The sequence below is a fragment of the Tachysurus vachellii genome, chromosome 17 (assembly GCF_030014155.1).
Source record: "Tachysurus vachellii isolate PV-2020 chromosome 17, HZAU_Pvac_v1, whole genome shotgun sequence".
Classification (NCBI taxonomy): domain Eukaryota; kingdom Metazoa; phylum Chordata; class Actinopteri; order Siluriformes; family Bagridae; genus Tachysurus; species Tachysurus vachellii.
This window is the reverse complement of record NC_083476.1, coordinates 13,740,810-13,757,001: the sequence shown is the minus strand read 5'-3', so window position 1 is coordinate 13,757,001 and position 16,192 is coordinate 13,740,810. Positions and strand designations below refer to the sequence as shown.

General features: G+C 39.8%; 1 protein-coding gene across 1 annotated transcript in view; it reads right to left on the bottom strand.

Annotated features, from left to right (window-relative positions):
- The window catches only part of myo7ab (myosin VIIAb), a 53,064-nt gene that overhangs the window by 22,468 nt on the left and 14,404 nt on the right, over positions 1-16,192 (bottom strand). Inside the window, exons 8-16 of the mRNA XM_060891703.1 lie at positions 14,449-14,562; positions 14,257-14,295; positions 13,849-13,963; positions 13,690-13,766; positions 11,988-12,107; positions 4,420-4,562; positions 4,124-4,334; positions 1,411-1,546; positions 36-142 (exon numbers count right to left, since the gene is read on the bottom strand). Of these exons, the coding sequence (XP_060747686.1) occupies positions 36-142; positions 1,411-1,546; positions 4,124-4,334; positions 4,420-4,562; positions 11,988-12,107; positions 13,690-13,766; positions 13,849-13,963; positions 14,257-14,295; positions 14,449-14,562 (1,062 nt within the window). The remainder of the gene's footprint in view (positions 1-35; positions 143-1,410; positions 1,547-4,123; positions 4,335-4,419; positions 4,563-11,987; positions 12,108-13,689; positions 13,767-13,848; positions 13,964-14,256; positions 14,296-14,448; positions 14,563-16,192) is intronic.

Below are 16,192 nucleotides of genomic sequence, written 5' to 3'. Positions count from 1 at the left end.
ATAAATCAGGATTAAGTGTCAGAAAAGGGCATCACCATGGCGATGTCGGCCTGAAAGATCTGTTTGATGAACTTGTTTTTGGAAGAGTGCACCAGCTGAATGATGTCACTGTGGAGACTGTCTCTGTTCTTCTCCAGAAAACCTGTTGAGATAAGAGCAGACACTTAAGTGCAAGATAAATGGATCACACTGTAATTACCACAAATAAACAGCATTTAACCAAGAGAAATTATTTATTTTTTACATTCATCAATGAATTTTAAGTAGCCTCAGGATTGAATCATTATACTATATGGTGCTGTTGAATTCTCTAATCTGATTGGTCAGAATGTGTTGATTAATATATTGAAAAACAGCTCTGGACATAGCTCCAGAAAATGACATTTAAATTAATGCTCTTACGCAACTTACACAGGAACCTGTATGTCGGACACTCCACATAAAGTGATTAAAAAGGATATTAATGTAGTGATGTTTCTTCATCAGATGTCTCCAGTGTCAGTGCTTTGTAACAATCAGAGGTAAAGCTGCAACTTTAAATTCAGCAGCTAATCAAGCTTATCCTTTTTTTTTCTTATTACCTTATCTTATTAAACTAATAAAGAGACTCGAAGGAAAAATGACAGTTCACAGCTTCTAGGTAAGTAACATAAGTGAACTTGTTTTTTGGACAATCCATGACAAACTGTAACTATAATGGATAAAAAGAACAACGTGTCATTGTCATTGCAAGTTGCTGTGGTAAAACATGAAACAGGAATAAAACCCTTTGGAATTGTTTATTCATTTGATTTTATTCATTGGCTTCTCTTTGAATGTCTGAATCTTCCTGAGGCAGAAATTCATGATGTTATGTATTATCAATATATTTTATATGTTAACACTCATATGCTCCCCTGATCTGGCTTTGCTATGCTATAAGCTATTACAGACATGCAGCGCTCAAGGTGTGGACCTTGAACTAATTTGATGTCCAAATCGGAGTTGTTGAAACATTAAGTTCAGTCATGGATTTCATGAATAAATGTGCTGTAGTTTAGTCTCGATAAAATCATCACCTAGCATGCAAGCTAGTTAGCATCAGAAGATAAATAAAGTAGTGTTTCAGCATTAGAGACTCATTCTTATTTAATAGAAACCAAACCTCTTAAAATATACCACAACGACCGCATTAGCTACATTTATTACAGTTAAAGCTAGCTAGCATAGAAGGTTGAAAAATTGTGGGTACATATTTCTGGTTGCTATGGAGCTGACAAAATGTCAATTTAGCAGTGTTAACTAACTCGAAAAGCAATCAGAATAAAATCAGCTATAGCAGGATAACCAGTTTAAAATGAGTTCATGAGTTATTATAATATTTAGCATTTATTTCACCTCAACAGAAGGATTAGCAAGCCTGTGAGGTACCTTTGGTTTCGTAATGGACCACACCGGCAAAGTGCTGGATGCCGAACTGGCTCTCGTGACAGTGCTTAGGAGGGATGTAGTTTGTGTTGAGTTTGTGCTGGGAGTTGAGTTTGTGCAGCATGGTGGCATCAGTTCCCTAAACAAAACATACAAACAGTAAATCACGCTTTTAAAACACACAGCTATACTAAGAACAGACCTTTGTGAAAATAGTCTCAAATCTCAATCTGGACACAAGTAATAGGTCTAATAAATCTTTATTTCTCACACCTCCACTCATCCTAACTTAATCACAGGAACTCCATCATGGGCCTCGTTAATCCTGACAACACCATTAGTGACACTAAGCAAATCATTCAATTAATTAAAAAAAACTTTCACTGAAAAAAGGGGGATTTATAATATACATGTAAATATTTGCCATATTTTACATGAATTTGCCACATGAAGAAAAGTAAAATGAATTCTGTTTATATAAAAATAAATATCAAACACTTAGATATTTATAGAGATAATGTGTGATATTTTAAGAATATTTTATCTAAGTATTGGCATTAAGGGAAAATTATAAAGTGTTTTTTTATACCACTTGTACCACTTTGATGAGCACATAAACTGTATGTATCGGATAATCAATAATATCGAATTAATAGTATTGTTATCTAATTGAATTTAATCATGTACAATTTATTAAATAATGCTTATAGTAATAGCATTTATTTATATTCATTGAAATTTATAGTAATATATTAGTAACACAATACAGTATTTCAATAGGGATACATTTATTGATTGATCCATAGATAGACAGACAGACAGACATGTTTATACAGAGCAGTGTGTAAGCTGTTGTAATTCTAGTGACAAATGCTTTGATTGTTTTCTTTTTTATATCAGTTGTAAATTGTTACAGAAGTTAACATTTTTATTAAACATTAGATTAGATTCCTTCTCATTAAAATGAAACTGCACTGGATTTGTTTTAAAACTATAAATGAGCGGAAAATCCACTGGAGTTATAACCTTGTCAAAACTCAGACATCAGAACACAAAGCCAGCCCATGACCAATATGAGCTAGCAAATTAAATATTAAGACAGTTAAGAAGTATTATACACTTAAGTATCTCGATTTAATATATATTCTTAAAAATTCAAGATACACATTTATAAATTTATCCAGAATATGCAAGCCAGAGGCAGCGGTGATAAGTCAAAACTTGCTGATTACATGAGGAAGAAAGCTTGAGAGAAACCAGAGGAAACTGTCCTCATCTGGATGACCCCAGTGTGTGTGATTATAAATCATTCCCTTCTGTATGTGCTGTATAATCACAGAAGTGCAATTATGCAGAGGTGGGTAGAGTATCCAAAATCTGTACTCAAGTAAAAGTACTTATGGAAATATTTACTCAAGTAAGAGTAAAAGTAACAATCTTAATAGTTACTTGAGTAAGAGTAAAAAAGTATCCGATGAAAAACTACTCAAGTACTGTAGTTACTGTAGTTACTAGTTACTTCTCATCTGATTGATATGAAGCAAAAACCCTGATTTTCAAACTACTTGGAGAGCTTTCACACACCTCTCCTTAAAAGTTTATTCTTACATTTGTTACATTTTATAAGTAAGTACATGTATTCTTTAGGTAATACAAAATATAATCCCGTTTTTATTTTGTATATGTTCTAGACTTTAGTGGGAAAAAAAAAAATTTGTCAAAAAAAACTTAAGTGAGATGTCAGGATTTGCGTATAAATGCAAAATGTCTTACAGCATGCAATTCAATTTATTTTGTGGAACATGGATATGAAAATGCAGACGCTTATAATGAACGTTTGTTCATGAACGTGTTGTTTGTAGGGTTCACAGGATCGCACGAGAGCGTATATGAGGGAAAACATTCAGACAGTGTGTGAAATGTAGTATTACGTTAAGATCAAAGTGCCCATAGTTACCAAATTACCATCAAATAGGCATAATTTTGACACTTATCGCTACGAGGTTTTTTAGGTTGGAGCTGGAATTCTTGTAAGCTGCGATGTCTGTTTTGGTGCACACAGAATGCATCGCATTATAAAGCTATTATTTTTTACATCTTGGAGTGAAAATATAGAATTAATTTGAGGCCACGGGTGATCTGCCTTTGATAAAGAGCAAACGTCTTCCTCTGCTTCAGCCATCATCTTCCAACTAAAGGCGTGCTAAACTTCATGCACAGTTTAGAGATGCTTCGCAGAATACTCTCGCGAAGCAGCCTCTCCAACATCTCGCGAGACTTGTCATATAAACTTTTTTTTTAGTTTTTCCACTAAAAATCTACTTGAGTAAGAGTAAGAGTACGCATCTTTAATTATACTCAAAAAGTACAAGTTACCCAAAAAATGTACTCAAGTAAATGTAACGAAGTAAATGTAATTCGTTACTACCCACCTCTGCAATTACGTGAGCAGGAAATTCACCTTTTCAGTTTTAAACACAAAGTCTATTTTGTTAAAGTTTTCAGCTGTTCACTTCAATCAGCTGCTATCAAACATGTATCTTTCACTGTACACTCCAATCTAAGCATTATCACATTAAAAGACAAGTTAAATGATTCATCTTGGAATTACTGACAGATGATCATATACTGTATGTCTGTTATGTAGCTGTGGTTATGTCTTGATTATGATTAATTCCAAAATCCCAGCTCTTCCATGTGTCTGTCCCGTTGTTACCTTGGGGAACCTGCTCTCTTCATCAATAAGCGAGATGATGTTCATAGGTTTGTTGGCGATCATATCCAGTGCATCCTGGTTATCCGTGAACTCGATGTGCAGCCAGTTAATGTGCTCCAAGTTGTACTCCTCCTGCTCCAGCTTGAAAACATGCTGCACAAAGAACTGCTGCAGATTCTCGTTGGCAAAGTTGATGCACAGTTGCTCAAAACTGGCCAAATAAACAAAACACAGTAATCAGAGAAAGGTATCAGAGAAAGCTTAAACATCATCAGGGTAGAAAGATTACCACAAACCTGTTGATGGTGAAATTTTCAAACCCGAAGATGTCAAGCAGCCCAATGGACCTGTGGATGACTTTGTCTTTAGTGGGCGGAGCTCTGTAGGTGGCAGCATTGATTTTGCCCACGATCCACACAAATAACCTTCCGTATATTCCCTAAAATTGAAAGTTATCATATCACATTTTTAAATTCATACACACGTGGACAAAATTGTTGGTACCCTTCAGTCAATGAAAGAAAAACTCACAATGGTCACAGAAAAAGCTTTAATCTAACAAAAGTAATAATAAATAAAAATTCTATGAATGTTAACCAATGAAAGTCAGACATTGCTTTTCAACCATGCTTTTCAACAGAATTATTTAAAAAAAATAAACTCATGGAACAGGCCTAGACAAAAATGATGGTACCCCTAACTTAATATTTTGTTGCACAACCTTTTGAGGCAATCACTTCAATCAGACGATTCCTGTAACTGTCAATGAGACTTCTGCACCTCTCAGCAGGTATTTTGGCCCACTCCTCATGAGCAAATTGCTCCAGTTGTTTCCGGTTTGAAGGGTTTCTTTTCCAAACGGCATGTTTCAGCTCCTTCCAAAGATGCTCAATAGGATTGAGGTCAGGGCTCATAGAAGGCCACTTTAGAATAGTCCAATGTTTTCCTCTTAGCAATTCTTGGGTGTTTTAGCTGTGTTTTGGGTCATTGTCCTGTTGCAAGACCCATGACCTGCGACTGAGACCAAGCTTTCTGACACTGGCCAGCACATTTCTCTCTAGAATCCCTTGATAGTCTTCAGATTTCATTGTACCCTGCACAGATTCAAGTCACTCTGTGCCAGATGCAGCAAAGCAGCCCCAGAACATAACAGAGCCTCCTCCATGTTTCACAGTAGGGACAGTGTTCTTTTCTTGATATGCTTCATTTTTCCATCTGTGAACATAAAGCTGATGAAAAGTTCCATTTTTGTCTCATCTGTCCATAGGACATTCTTCTAGATGCTTTGTGGCTTGTCAGCATGTAGTTTGGCATATTTCAGTGTAGCTTTTTTATGATTTGTGTCCTCCTTATCATCTCCCATGTAGTCCATTTTGGCTCAAACAACGACTGATAGTGCGATCTGACACTGATGTTCCTTGAGCATGAAGTTCACCTTGGATCTCTTTAGAAGTCTTTCTGGGCTCTTTTGTTACCATTTGGATTATCCGTCTCTTTGATTTGTCATCAATTTTCCTCCTGCGGCCACGTCCAGGGAGGTTGGCTACAGTCCCATGGATCTTAAATTTCTGAATAATATGTGCAACTGTAGTCACAGGAACATCTAGCTGCTTGGAGATGGTCTTATAGCCTTTAATTTTATCATGCTTGTCTATAATTTTCTCTCTAATCTCCTGAGACAACTCTTTCTTTCGCTTCCTCTGGTTTATGTTGAGTGTGGTACACACCATGTCACCAGACAACACAGTGACTACCTGGAGCCCTATATACTGTATAGGCCCACTGACTGATTACAAGATTGTAGACACCTGTAATTAGTGGACACACCTTGAATGAACGTCCCTTTGGTCACATTATTTTTAGTATTTTCTAGGGGTACCATCATTTTTGTCCAGTCCGGTTCCATGAGTTTATTTTTTTAAATAATTACGTTGAAGCATGGTTGAAAAGCAATGTCTGACTTTCATTGGTTAACATTCATAGAATTTTTATTTATTACTTCTTTTGTCAGATTAAAGTTTTTCCTATGACCATTGTGAGTTTTTCTTTCATTGACCGAAGGGTACCAACAATTTTGTCCACGTGTGTATATATATTTCATATTTGTAATGATGCGTCGTAAGGCTGATGATCCATTTGCAGCCTTATTGAACAATCTCGTAAACAGGCACAGGTCAAAGGCGGCAAACACAATGTAGCGGAGGCAGAAATTGTGGTCAGGATTACAGGCAGAAGGTCAGGGCAGGTGGCAAACAATCAATAAACCAGACAGAAACAGAGTAGCAAAACCAGAACTGGAGACAAACAGGTAAACGCTCAGAATGATAGCAATGGCTGATCGAGACTTCGCACTGGGGTAAAGTTCAAGTTCAGTTTATATAGCGTGGGAAATTGGAAAAAGCTGGAGGTGTAATTAGCCCCGGTGCGGGGATTATGGGAACTGCAGTCCGGAAACGACTAATACTCCGGAGATAATAATACGGCGCTCTGTCTGCTCGTTGGCTTGTGGGTGATAACCTGAGGTGAGACTGATGTTAATGTTCAGTTGTTTGAAGAAGGACGAACAGACTCGTGACGTGAACTGGGGCCCTCGGTCGGAGATGATGTCCTCGGGCAAACCGAAAAAACGGAATACGAAGTTGCAGAGGGTGAGGGTGAGGCACTCGAATGCAGTGGGGAGTTTAGGCAGTGGAATCAGGCGGCATGCCTTTGAAAAGCGATCGACGATGGTGAGAATTACGGTGCAGTTGTTAGACTTGGGCAGGTCGGTAGCAGCGAAAATGGCGTCGTTTACAACTGCTTACAGCTCTCCTCAGGCTGGAGCTCAGGGCTACACTCAGCCTGCGCAGGCCTACGGGACCAGCAGCGACACAGACACCACCACCATCACGGCTGCTGCTTCTCCTGCCACTGAGGAGTCGTACGGCACGAAGATAGGACATAATGCTCAGTCTGCTAACTCAGGATACGGCCAGCAGGCCGCTTTGGCTTCTCAGAGATACAGCAGCAGCACTCAGACCAAATACACCCAGGGGGGATACCAGGCCCAGCAGTCGGGCTACGGCCTAAGTTCCACCCCGACAGCCTCCATCTACCGCAGCTTTGCTGTAGGCCATGGATGAGCTGCATCGCATTTTGGGCGGTACAAACTATTGCTGCATGCAGGAGAGTTTTGTTGACTTCATGCCCCTCTGAAGAGCCACATATTTGACTTCGCACTGGGGTAAAGTTCAAGTTCAGTTTATATAGCGTGGGAAATCGGAAACAGCTGGTGGCGTAATTAGCCCCGGTGTGGGGATTATAGGAACTGCAGTCCAGAAACGACTAATACTCCGGAGATGGTTCTCTGCGTTGGTGCTCGGGAGGCGAGGCAGGTGCTTCAATCGTGACAATATCAGTGCATCATTATTATTGTGGATTATTAAGCATTAGGGGAGACCGGGGCTGGTTGTCTCACGGGTTCGTTGTCACATTGCTTATTCCAGACACACTAGATGATGCTGTGGTAAAATTTTGATATCAATCTGTCAGCCTTTGATAGCTTACTCATTTGCACTTGTAATTTTGCTGAGTAGACACAAAACACTGAGGTGAGGAGACAATTTTTTATTTTCATGGGTCAGAGTAAATTTTCACGTTGGTGTTGTTTTTGTGTTGAGAGCTTGTAGGACATTAGTCATTCAAAAACAAAACACTCATTAAAAAGCCAAAAGTAGTAGCCAAAAGCTTTATTTTGAGTCATATTTTAGCTATCACGTAAAAGCCATGTGGCAGCTAGCTTAGCATGTTTGTCAAGAAGTCAGTTGGGGATGGTTGTCTCATAGCTTGCAGGGTTGGTTGTCACATGTGACAACCAACCCCTCAAGTATTAGAATTTGTTTTTTTTCAACTGAGAATGTGCAGACAGTGATATATTGTGTCTTTGTTGGTAGAATGGTCAGGAGCTTCAAGAGAAAGACAGACAGGGGCAGAACACCAGCAGACATTATGCTTTTGGCTGTGAGGCAGGTGAAGCTAGAAGGCAAAAGCATACGTAGCACAACTAAAGAATTTGATATTAACTACAGGACATTGACCCGTTACTGCCAGAAAATGTCAAATGATGACATCCAGGGTGGAGCTACCACTTCCTCAGTGCCAGTTGGCTATAGAAAAAAATCGGTCACCAAGAACAGCAGCTGAGAGATTACATAATAAAGGCCTCTGAGATCTATTATGGTCTCTCTCCCAAAGAAGTGCGCAGTCTGGCTTACCAGTTTTCAGTGTCACAGCAAATTAAAATTCCACAGTCCTGGAGTGACACTAGTCAAGCCAGTGCTGACTGGTTCAGTGTCTTTATCAAGCGCCATCCTTCTCTCTCCATCCGATCACCTGAGGCCACAAGCTTGGCACGGGCCTCAAGCTTCAACAGGGAGAATGTTGCCATGTTCTTCGACAACTTGGAGAGGGTCATGCAGAAGTACAAATTTGGGCCTAATGATATTTGGAACATGGATGAGACCGGTGTTACCACTGTACATAGGCCAAATAAAGTTGTGGCTCGGAAGGGCCACAAACAAGTGGGCAGCCTCACATCCGCTGAAAGGGGAACACTTGTCACAATCGCCGCTGCTGTTTCTGCCACTGGAAACAGCATCCCCCCCTTACTTTGTTTTCCCCAGAGTCTATTACAGAGATTACTTTCTTAAAAATGGGCTGTTGGAAGTAGAGGTGGAGCAAGCGTATCTGGATGGATGAAGGAGGAGCATTTTGTGGATTTTCTGAAGCATTTTGTTAGCCACACGAAATGTTCTACAGAGAAGCCCTGTCTGCTGCTTTTGGACAACCATGGATCACATCTCTCTGTGGATGGCCTTGACTATGCCAAAGAAAATGGTGTGGTCATCCTGTCCTTTCATCCACACTGCTCACACAAGCTTCAGCCCCTTGACAGGTCAGTGTATGACATTCCAGGCATTGTTGCCATTGCCTACCCACTGGCTGCAACCCCTACCAACAGCCAGTTGGGCTTTAGGGTTGCGGGCATTTACCCATTTAACAGGGATGTGTTTGCCCCATCTTTTGTTACAGATCGGCCCCTAGCCCCTCCCACAACTGTGCAACAGCAGCCCCTGGTCCCTCCCACAACCAGTCAGCAGCAAGCACTGACCCCTCCCACCATCAGTCAGCAGCAGACACTGGCCCCTCCCACAACTGTGCAACAGCAAGCCCTGGTCCCTCCCACCACCAGTCAGCAGCAGGCACTGGCCCCTCCCACAACTGTGCAACAGTAGGCCCTGGTCCCTCCCACCACGAGTCAGCAGCAAGCAATGGCCCCTCCCACCACCAGTCAGCAGCAGGTACTGGCCCCTCCCACAACTGTGCAACAGCAGGCCCTGGTCCCTCCCACCACCAGTCAGCTGCAGGCACTGGCCCCTCCCACCAGCAGTCAGCAGCAGTCACTGGTCCCTCCCACAACAGTGCAAAAACAGGCCCTGGCCCCTCCTACCACCAGTCAAAAGCATGCACTGGCCCCTCCCACCATTGTGCAACAGCAGGCCTTGGCCCCTCCCACCACCAGTCAACAACTATTCAACTGCTTTGCCAAGCCCAGAGGATATCCGTCCGTTTCCAAAAGCGGGTCCAAGGAAAGTGGTCCAGCGAAGGAGAAAACGCACAAGTGCTGTACTAACTGATACTCCTGTGAAAGCCGAAATTGAAAATGAAAAAAGGTCTGTTGATGCTAGGAAGAAAATTTTTCGTGTGACCAAAGATGCTCCTCAGCTCTTAAAAAGAAAAGCCCCTCTTAAAAAGAAAGTAGCCAAAAAGCCAAGGCTAGAACAAGAGTCTGATGAGGAGGAATGTTTCTGCCTGGTCTGCATTGAGCCATACACCAATAGCAAGTCCAGGGAAGACACACAAAGATTGTACCCCTGGCAATCCAGGGGCATACATTTGTCAAAACTGTGATTCTTCTTTGCAGTGTTTCCTACTTTAGTTTAGTAGATTGTTAAAAATATTGTACATGTAGACCTTTTAAAGGGATAGTTCACCCAAAAATGAAAATTCTGTCATTATTTACTCACCCTCATGTTGTTATGAACCTGTATAAATTTCTTTGTTCTAATGAACACAAAGGAAGATATTTTGAGAAATGTTTGTAACCAAACCGATCGTGGACCCCATTCACTTCTATAGTAGGAAAAAAGAATACCATCGAAGTAAATGGGGTCCACGAACAGTTTGGTTACAAACATTTCTTAAAATATATTCCTTTGTGTTCATTAGAACAAATAAATGTATACAGGTTTGTAACAACATGAGAGTGAGTGAGTGATGACAGAATTTTCATTTTTCTGTGAACTATCCCTTTAAGACTTGTTCTGTTTGTTTTTGTTTGCTGTTGTTTGCAGGGGCATACATTTGTCACAACTGTGATTCTTGTGACTCTGAATGAAGCACAGCCAGTGCTGCGCAGGGTTTCCTACTTTAGTTCAAATTGTTAAGAGTATTGGACATGTGGACCTTTTAAGACTGTTGGTCTGTTTGTTTTTGTTTGCTGTTAGGCAACGTACATAATGAATTGATTATAAAGAGGTTTTAGCCCTAAAATTATTTCATTTTATTTCTCAACACAGTAGACAATTCAAGTAACTGATCACCCACTTTAATCCCATTGTTTAAACATAAGGGGCATTGATGACAACTATCATAGGGGTGGTATTCATATTAAAACATATTTGCAGTTTCTAGCTTAAAAAAAGAAAAAGTTACACATTATCTTTTTAGATCCCAATTTATCACTGAAATCCTATTGAACATCTATAGGGACAACCAACCCCATACCTCGTGACAACCAACCCCATTACTCTGTCACATTGTGTCAGAGTGTCTTTGATGGTTAATTACTTCATGTTACAATACATTCTAAAAGTAAAAAGTAAACACATTTAAAGCCAAGACCCCAAGTTTTCATTTCATGTAGGAATTACTGCTGAAAGATTTTTTGAAGATGAGCAATTCATGCATGAGTAAAAATTGTGACAACCAACCCCGGTCTCCCCTACACCATAAAACTGATAGAACTCACCTTTACAATACTACAGCTACAAATCACAAGTTTATATAAATGAGTATGATCTAATATCTTAACCTTTCTATAGCTAAAACTTTCACAGGTTGTCGTATGGTGTATACTGTATGTCACGGTCAGTGCACCGCCCGCGCCTCCCGAACACCAACACAGAGAAGCGTCTCCAGAATACTAAGCTCTTCCGGACTACACGTCCCAGAATCCATCACTGACGCTGATTGCACCGCCACCTGTTCCTCATCAGCCACCCCTATAAAGGCTGAACTTGAACTTGAAGCCGGTGCGAAGTCTCCATCTGTTTCGGCGATCATTCTGAGCGTTTCCTGTGTATGTCCATGTTCCGGTTTTGATTCTGTTTCTATTAGTTTTCTGATTGTTTGCTGCCTGCCCTGACCTTCTGCCTGTCTTACCGTTCCCGATTTCTGCCTGCTCTTCGTCATTGTGTTTGCCTGCCCTGATCCTCCCTGTTTGATTACGAGTTTGCTATTAAAAAAGCTGCAAATGGATCATCAGCCTTACGATTCCTCATTACAGTTTAACTGAAGTCTAACCATAAATAAATGGCTGCAATCGTGGGCATGCTACTACATTAAATGTAACTCTAAATGGATAAACTGTATGCTGGCACACAAAAAAAACTTAAATAAACTAGAACTGAAATGAAATCAGAAATTAAAAAGATTATATAAGTGGAAGTGGATCACAGAGACTTCACATTGTTGATCATATTCCTATAACAAAAAGGTCAGAGTTGTGCTAAAGAAAAGCAGCAGCAGGATGAAGGTCTCCAACCTTGACGAAAGCATCGCGTACGTCAAACCCCTGGTCCACACTGAGTGCCATGGATACACTCTCTCCTCGAGTGATGAGCGTGCGAGTGGTCAAACACGTCATTACATCCTCAGGGTCCACCTATACAAGCAAACATGTTTGAATAAACTTAAATATTGGCCAATATTTTAGTGCATACATCATTTCTCTCAGATTTTATTTCGCATAAAAAATTGTTGCATTTTCGTTGCAGTTGCGATCAGTTTAAATAAACTAGCTAGTTTAGTAGTTTTTAATGATATCCCTGTGAATGTCTGGTTATGAGACAAAAGTTATTATCTTTAGATTATCTTAAGATTGCTCTATCTATTATTTTCATTTAATAGGTTCATTATGTCTGAAAAAGAACATATACACAAGAACATGGGGAGAAAAGGGAAAAATAAAGCTAGGGACTTTGACTTTTAGTTGGAAAATGAAGGAAAACGTCCATTTAGAAAGGAAGTTTATAGAATTTCAACCATCTGTAATACATATTCAAAATAGGCTGCCAGGAAATTTACAGAAAACAAATTTAAATCTTCATCAAGACAAATATTTGACATATTGTACTATTATATTTGCCGTATTGTTAAACCTTTAGGTTTTTACATTTAGTTGCAGTATTTTCCTGTTATCAAGTCACACACACACACACACACACACACACACACACACACACACACAGACACACACACACACACACACACACACACACAATTATTAATACAGTTATGCCTTTTGCCACAAGGGGGCAGATGCAACTACTACATTCTGTGAGCATGTTGACTCTGGATTCAGACTTTCACACAGCTGACTGTGAGAAGATGAAGAGCTGCAGGCCGGCAGAGTGAAGGCTTTACCCACGCTGTGCTCATGCTTTAATAACACCATCTGAGTCTTACTAATGACTACATTTATCTCCAACTTCCCTCTGCTCCTTTCCTGTATAAGCGTTGAGAACTCCCTCCCACCAGGATAATCAGGGAGGGAAATCAGAGCAAGAATTAAGAGGGAGAGGTGGAAAAAATCACCCCTGCAGTAGAAATATTCTTTGTTTGGGTAATTCACAGATGTAGCTGCACACACGCACACACACACACACACACACACACACACACACACACACACACACACACACACACACACACACACACACACACAGACACACTCTCTCTCTCTCTCTCTCTCTCTCTCTCTCTCTAACAGTAGTTCTGACTGCAAATCAAATCACAGATTATAAATGCACTGCTGCTGTTATTATTTCTATAGTACAGGGAATTGTATAGAAGATAATTCACATATGCTAATAATGTTTTCTGTGAGGAGGATATTTCCTTAGCATTTTTTGGTGCACTCTTTTGAACGAAGTCTTGTTTTGTTAGAACATCAGGTTGAGAATTTCTGAGGAACAATGTCACACGAACGGGAGATTTTTCTGATCATGCAGCTATGAGGTCAGTTATGCAGAGGTTAGATATGAAGGTTGTGGCACCTGACCCTGGAGAGGGGAGAGAAAGAGAGAGAGAGAGAGAGAGAGAGAGAGAGAGAGAGAGAGAGAGAGAGAGAGAGAGAGAGAGAGAGAGAGAGAGAGAGAGAGAGAGAGAGAGAAAGAGAGAGACACACACACACACACACACACACATTCACACACAAATCCTCGTCCACTTCATTCACCCCTCACCTCCAGCAGAGCTGCTGCCCTGGCCAGGGCAGGCGAGCAGACAATTACACAAGCGTCCAGGTTTTTAAACATCCGAGCTGTGAATAAATGAATAACACATCAATCAACAGTGCATAGCTGAGATGATTTAATCCTAGCTTTTCGTGCACTCTGACTTACCCTCAAAGTGCAGGTTGCCCATGTGCAGAATGGCAGCCAGCAGCTTGGAGATCTCCCAGTTTTCAGTGTCTGTGAACATCAGGACCTTCATCGCTGACTGGATGCTCAAGTACTCCTTCATATCAAATGCACCAAATGCAGATTCATTTTATTCATTTCGAGTTTTAGCAAAAGTGGTTATTGTGTATATTAACAATGTTTTAATACAGCATGGTTTCTTCAAGATCTACTTAATTCATAGTTGTATTAGTTTAATTCATTCTGATTGGAAAGTTAGAGCACATCCATACATACAGTAAATCCAGAAAGTATGGAATACTGAATCAGTGAAAACAAGCTGCTGGAATTCAGTTTAATTTCTATGGATGAAAGATGTCCTCACCATCTTTCATCCAGCACATCACTTACATTCATATCGTCCCGGCCGTCACACACCGTACAGTTGCCCTACAGGACAGCCAAAGATGAGAGGACACAGTGGAGAACACAGTGGACACAAGCAACATGCTCTTTGTTATTTATAAAGAACATCACACCACCTCCAATCATGCAGTTAATCGCAAGTTAGTGGTTTGTTCTGATAAGACAGCAGTCTCTCACCATGGTCAGATAGGTGTAGTCTGAAGCCTGACCCAATCCTAGCTTAGTCTTTTGCTCTGCGTTCATACCCTGCAGCATACAGTAGAAGATGTGGTAGTTTCTCTCATCTGGAGCCTGTATGGAAAACTCTCTTGAGTTTATAATATCCCAGAACATATTGGTTTACATGTAAACATTAAAATAAACTACATTACAAAATTGCTAAAATATAACAGCCTAGCAACATTGCTATAAAAATACATAGATCTGTAAATAGGACAATATGCAAGTTGGAAACATTTGCATCCATATCCAAAGTAAAGGCATCTGTCTTTTTCTATAGTGTTTATTGACATTCATCACGGAGATTATACTGACACAAGTATCTAAGTCTTCATTTATTCTTAGTAGATTTGTTATCCTGACAAGGTGTAAAATAATAATCATTACACCAAAGCAGTGCTCAATTCTGATTGGTCAGAAGGCATTTGTTTATTTTTAATAACAGCAGCTTGTTAGTAACGGCTCCAAAGTGAATTGTTATTACAGATTATTTTAATTGTTTTTTCACATAGAAAATCATGTGATTGTTGACATGCTGAATGTTTCTGTAAGGAGATGTTTATTTAATATTTATGGAAGGAGTCTCCAGTGTTAGCACATCGTACAGAATGTTTCTTATAGTAACTGAAAATATTGCTTAAAAAAAGATAATTATCAGATTGTCTCAGTTTCCTTTGAATGTTTCATATGTATTAGATATATGTTTTAGGCAATGACAAAATTACATCATTATAATGCAGTAATGGAAGTGACAGAGGCAGGTTTGAATGTGTTTTTAGGAAAAGCGTATCCACCTTTTGTAAAAAAAAAAAAAATACACAACATGGTATGAAGAAGTGAAGCTGGAGCTGATGTCTTTTTAGCTCAGACTGTAGATTCATGAATCTTATCATTCCCAGTTGTGTCAGGTGATTACACACAGTCAAACTCCCCTAGATTTGATCTCCATTAGAACTGATATCTTCAGCCAGCTTCTTTGATACATCCATAACACACCATCACTGGAGTGAGAAGGTGCATGCCAATGACACACTAAGGCTTGTATGTGCGTTGCAACCTACAAACAGGGCCACTGAATACTGCAACTCCCAAATAATGCGGGTAAATATGATTAATTCCAAAGACATTGATTTATTAACTGATTCGTTGTTTGAATAATTTTATCATTCGTTCACCGACCCTGTATCCGTAAGTTACAGTACGTCATTGCACCAGTAAGTGGCACCAGCGAGTATGTTTTCAAATATAATAAGTCATTGTTTCATTCACTCAATAACTTCATTTACAAACACCGAATGTGAATGTAGAATGTATAATGTGACGAACAATTTACCAACAAAACATAAGGCTTGTCTTAGTGCTACACTCATTCCACCATCTTTCTCTTCTTGTTGAAAGGGTGTTGAACTGAACCAACAACATGCATACAGTATATTAGCCAAGTCGACATCAGTGAGTCAGCAGATCCTTATTTCTTCACCTTGTTCATTCATTTCCTTACACAAACTGCAAGTATTCAGCAGGTCACAAGTAAGGAGCGTGTTCATTGAATACATTCAAACAATGACACTAAAGAAGTCTTTAATTAAAAAGTCAAACAGGAAAAAGCTGCCATGTTTCACACATGGGACTTAAGTGAAAGAATATGAGTCAGTACATGGAAGTGAACCAGAACGATTCATTCAATTAAAAGAGTCATTAA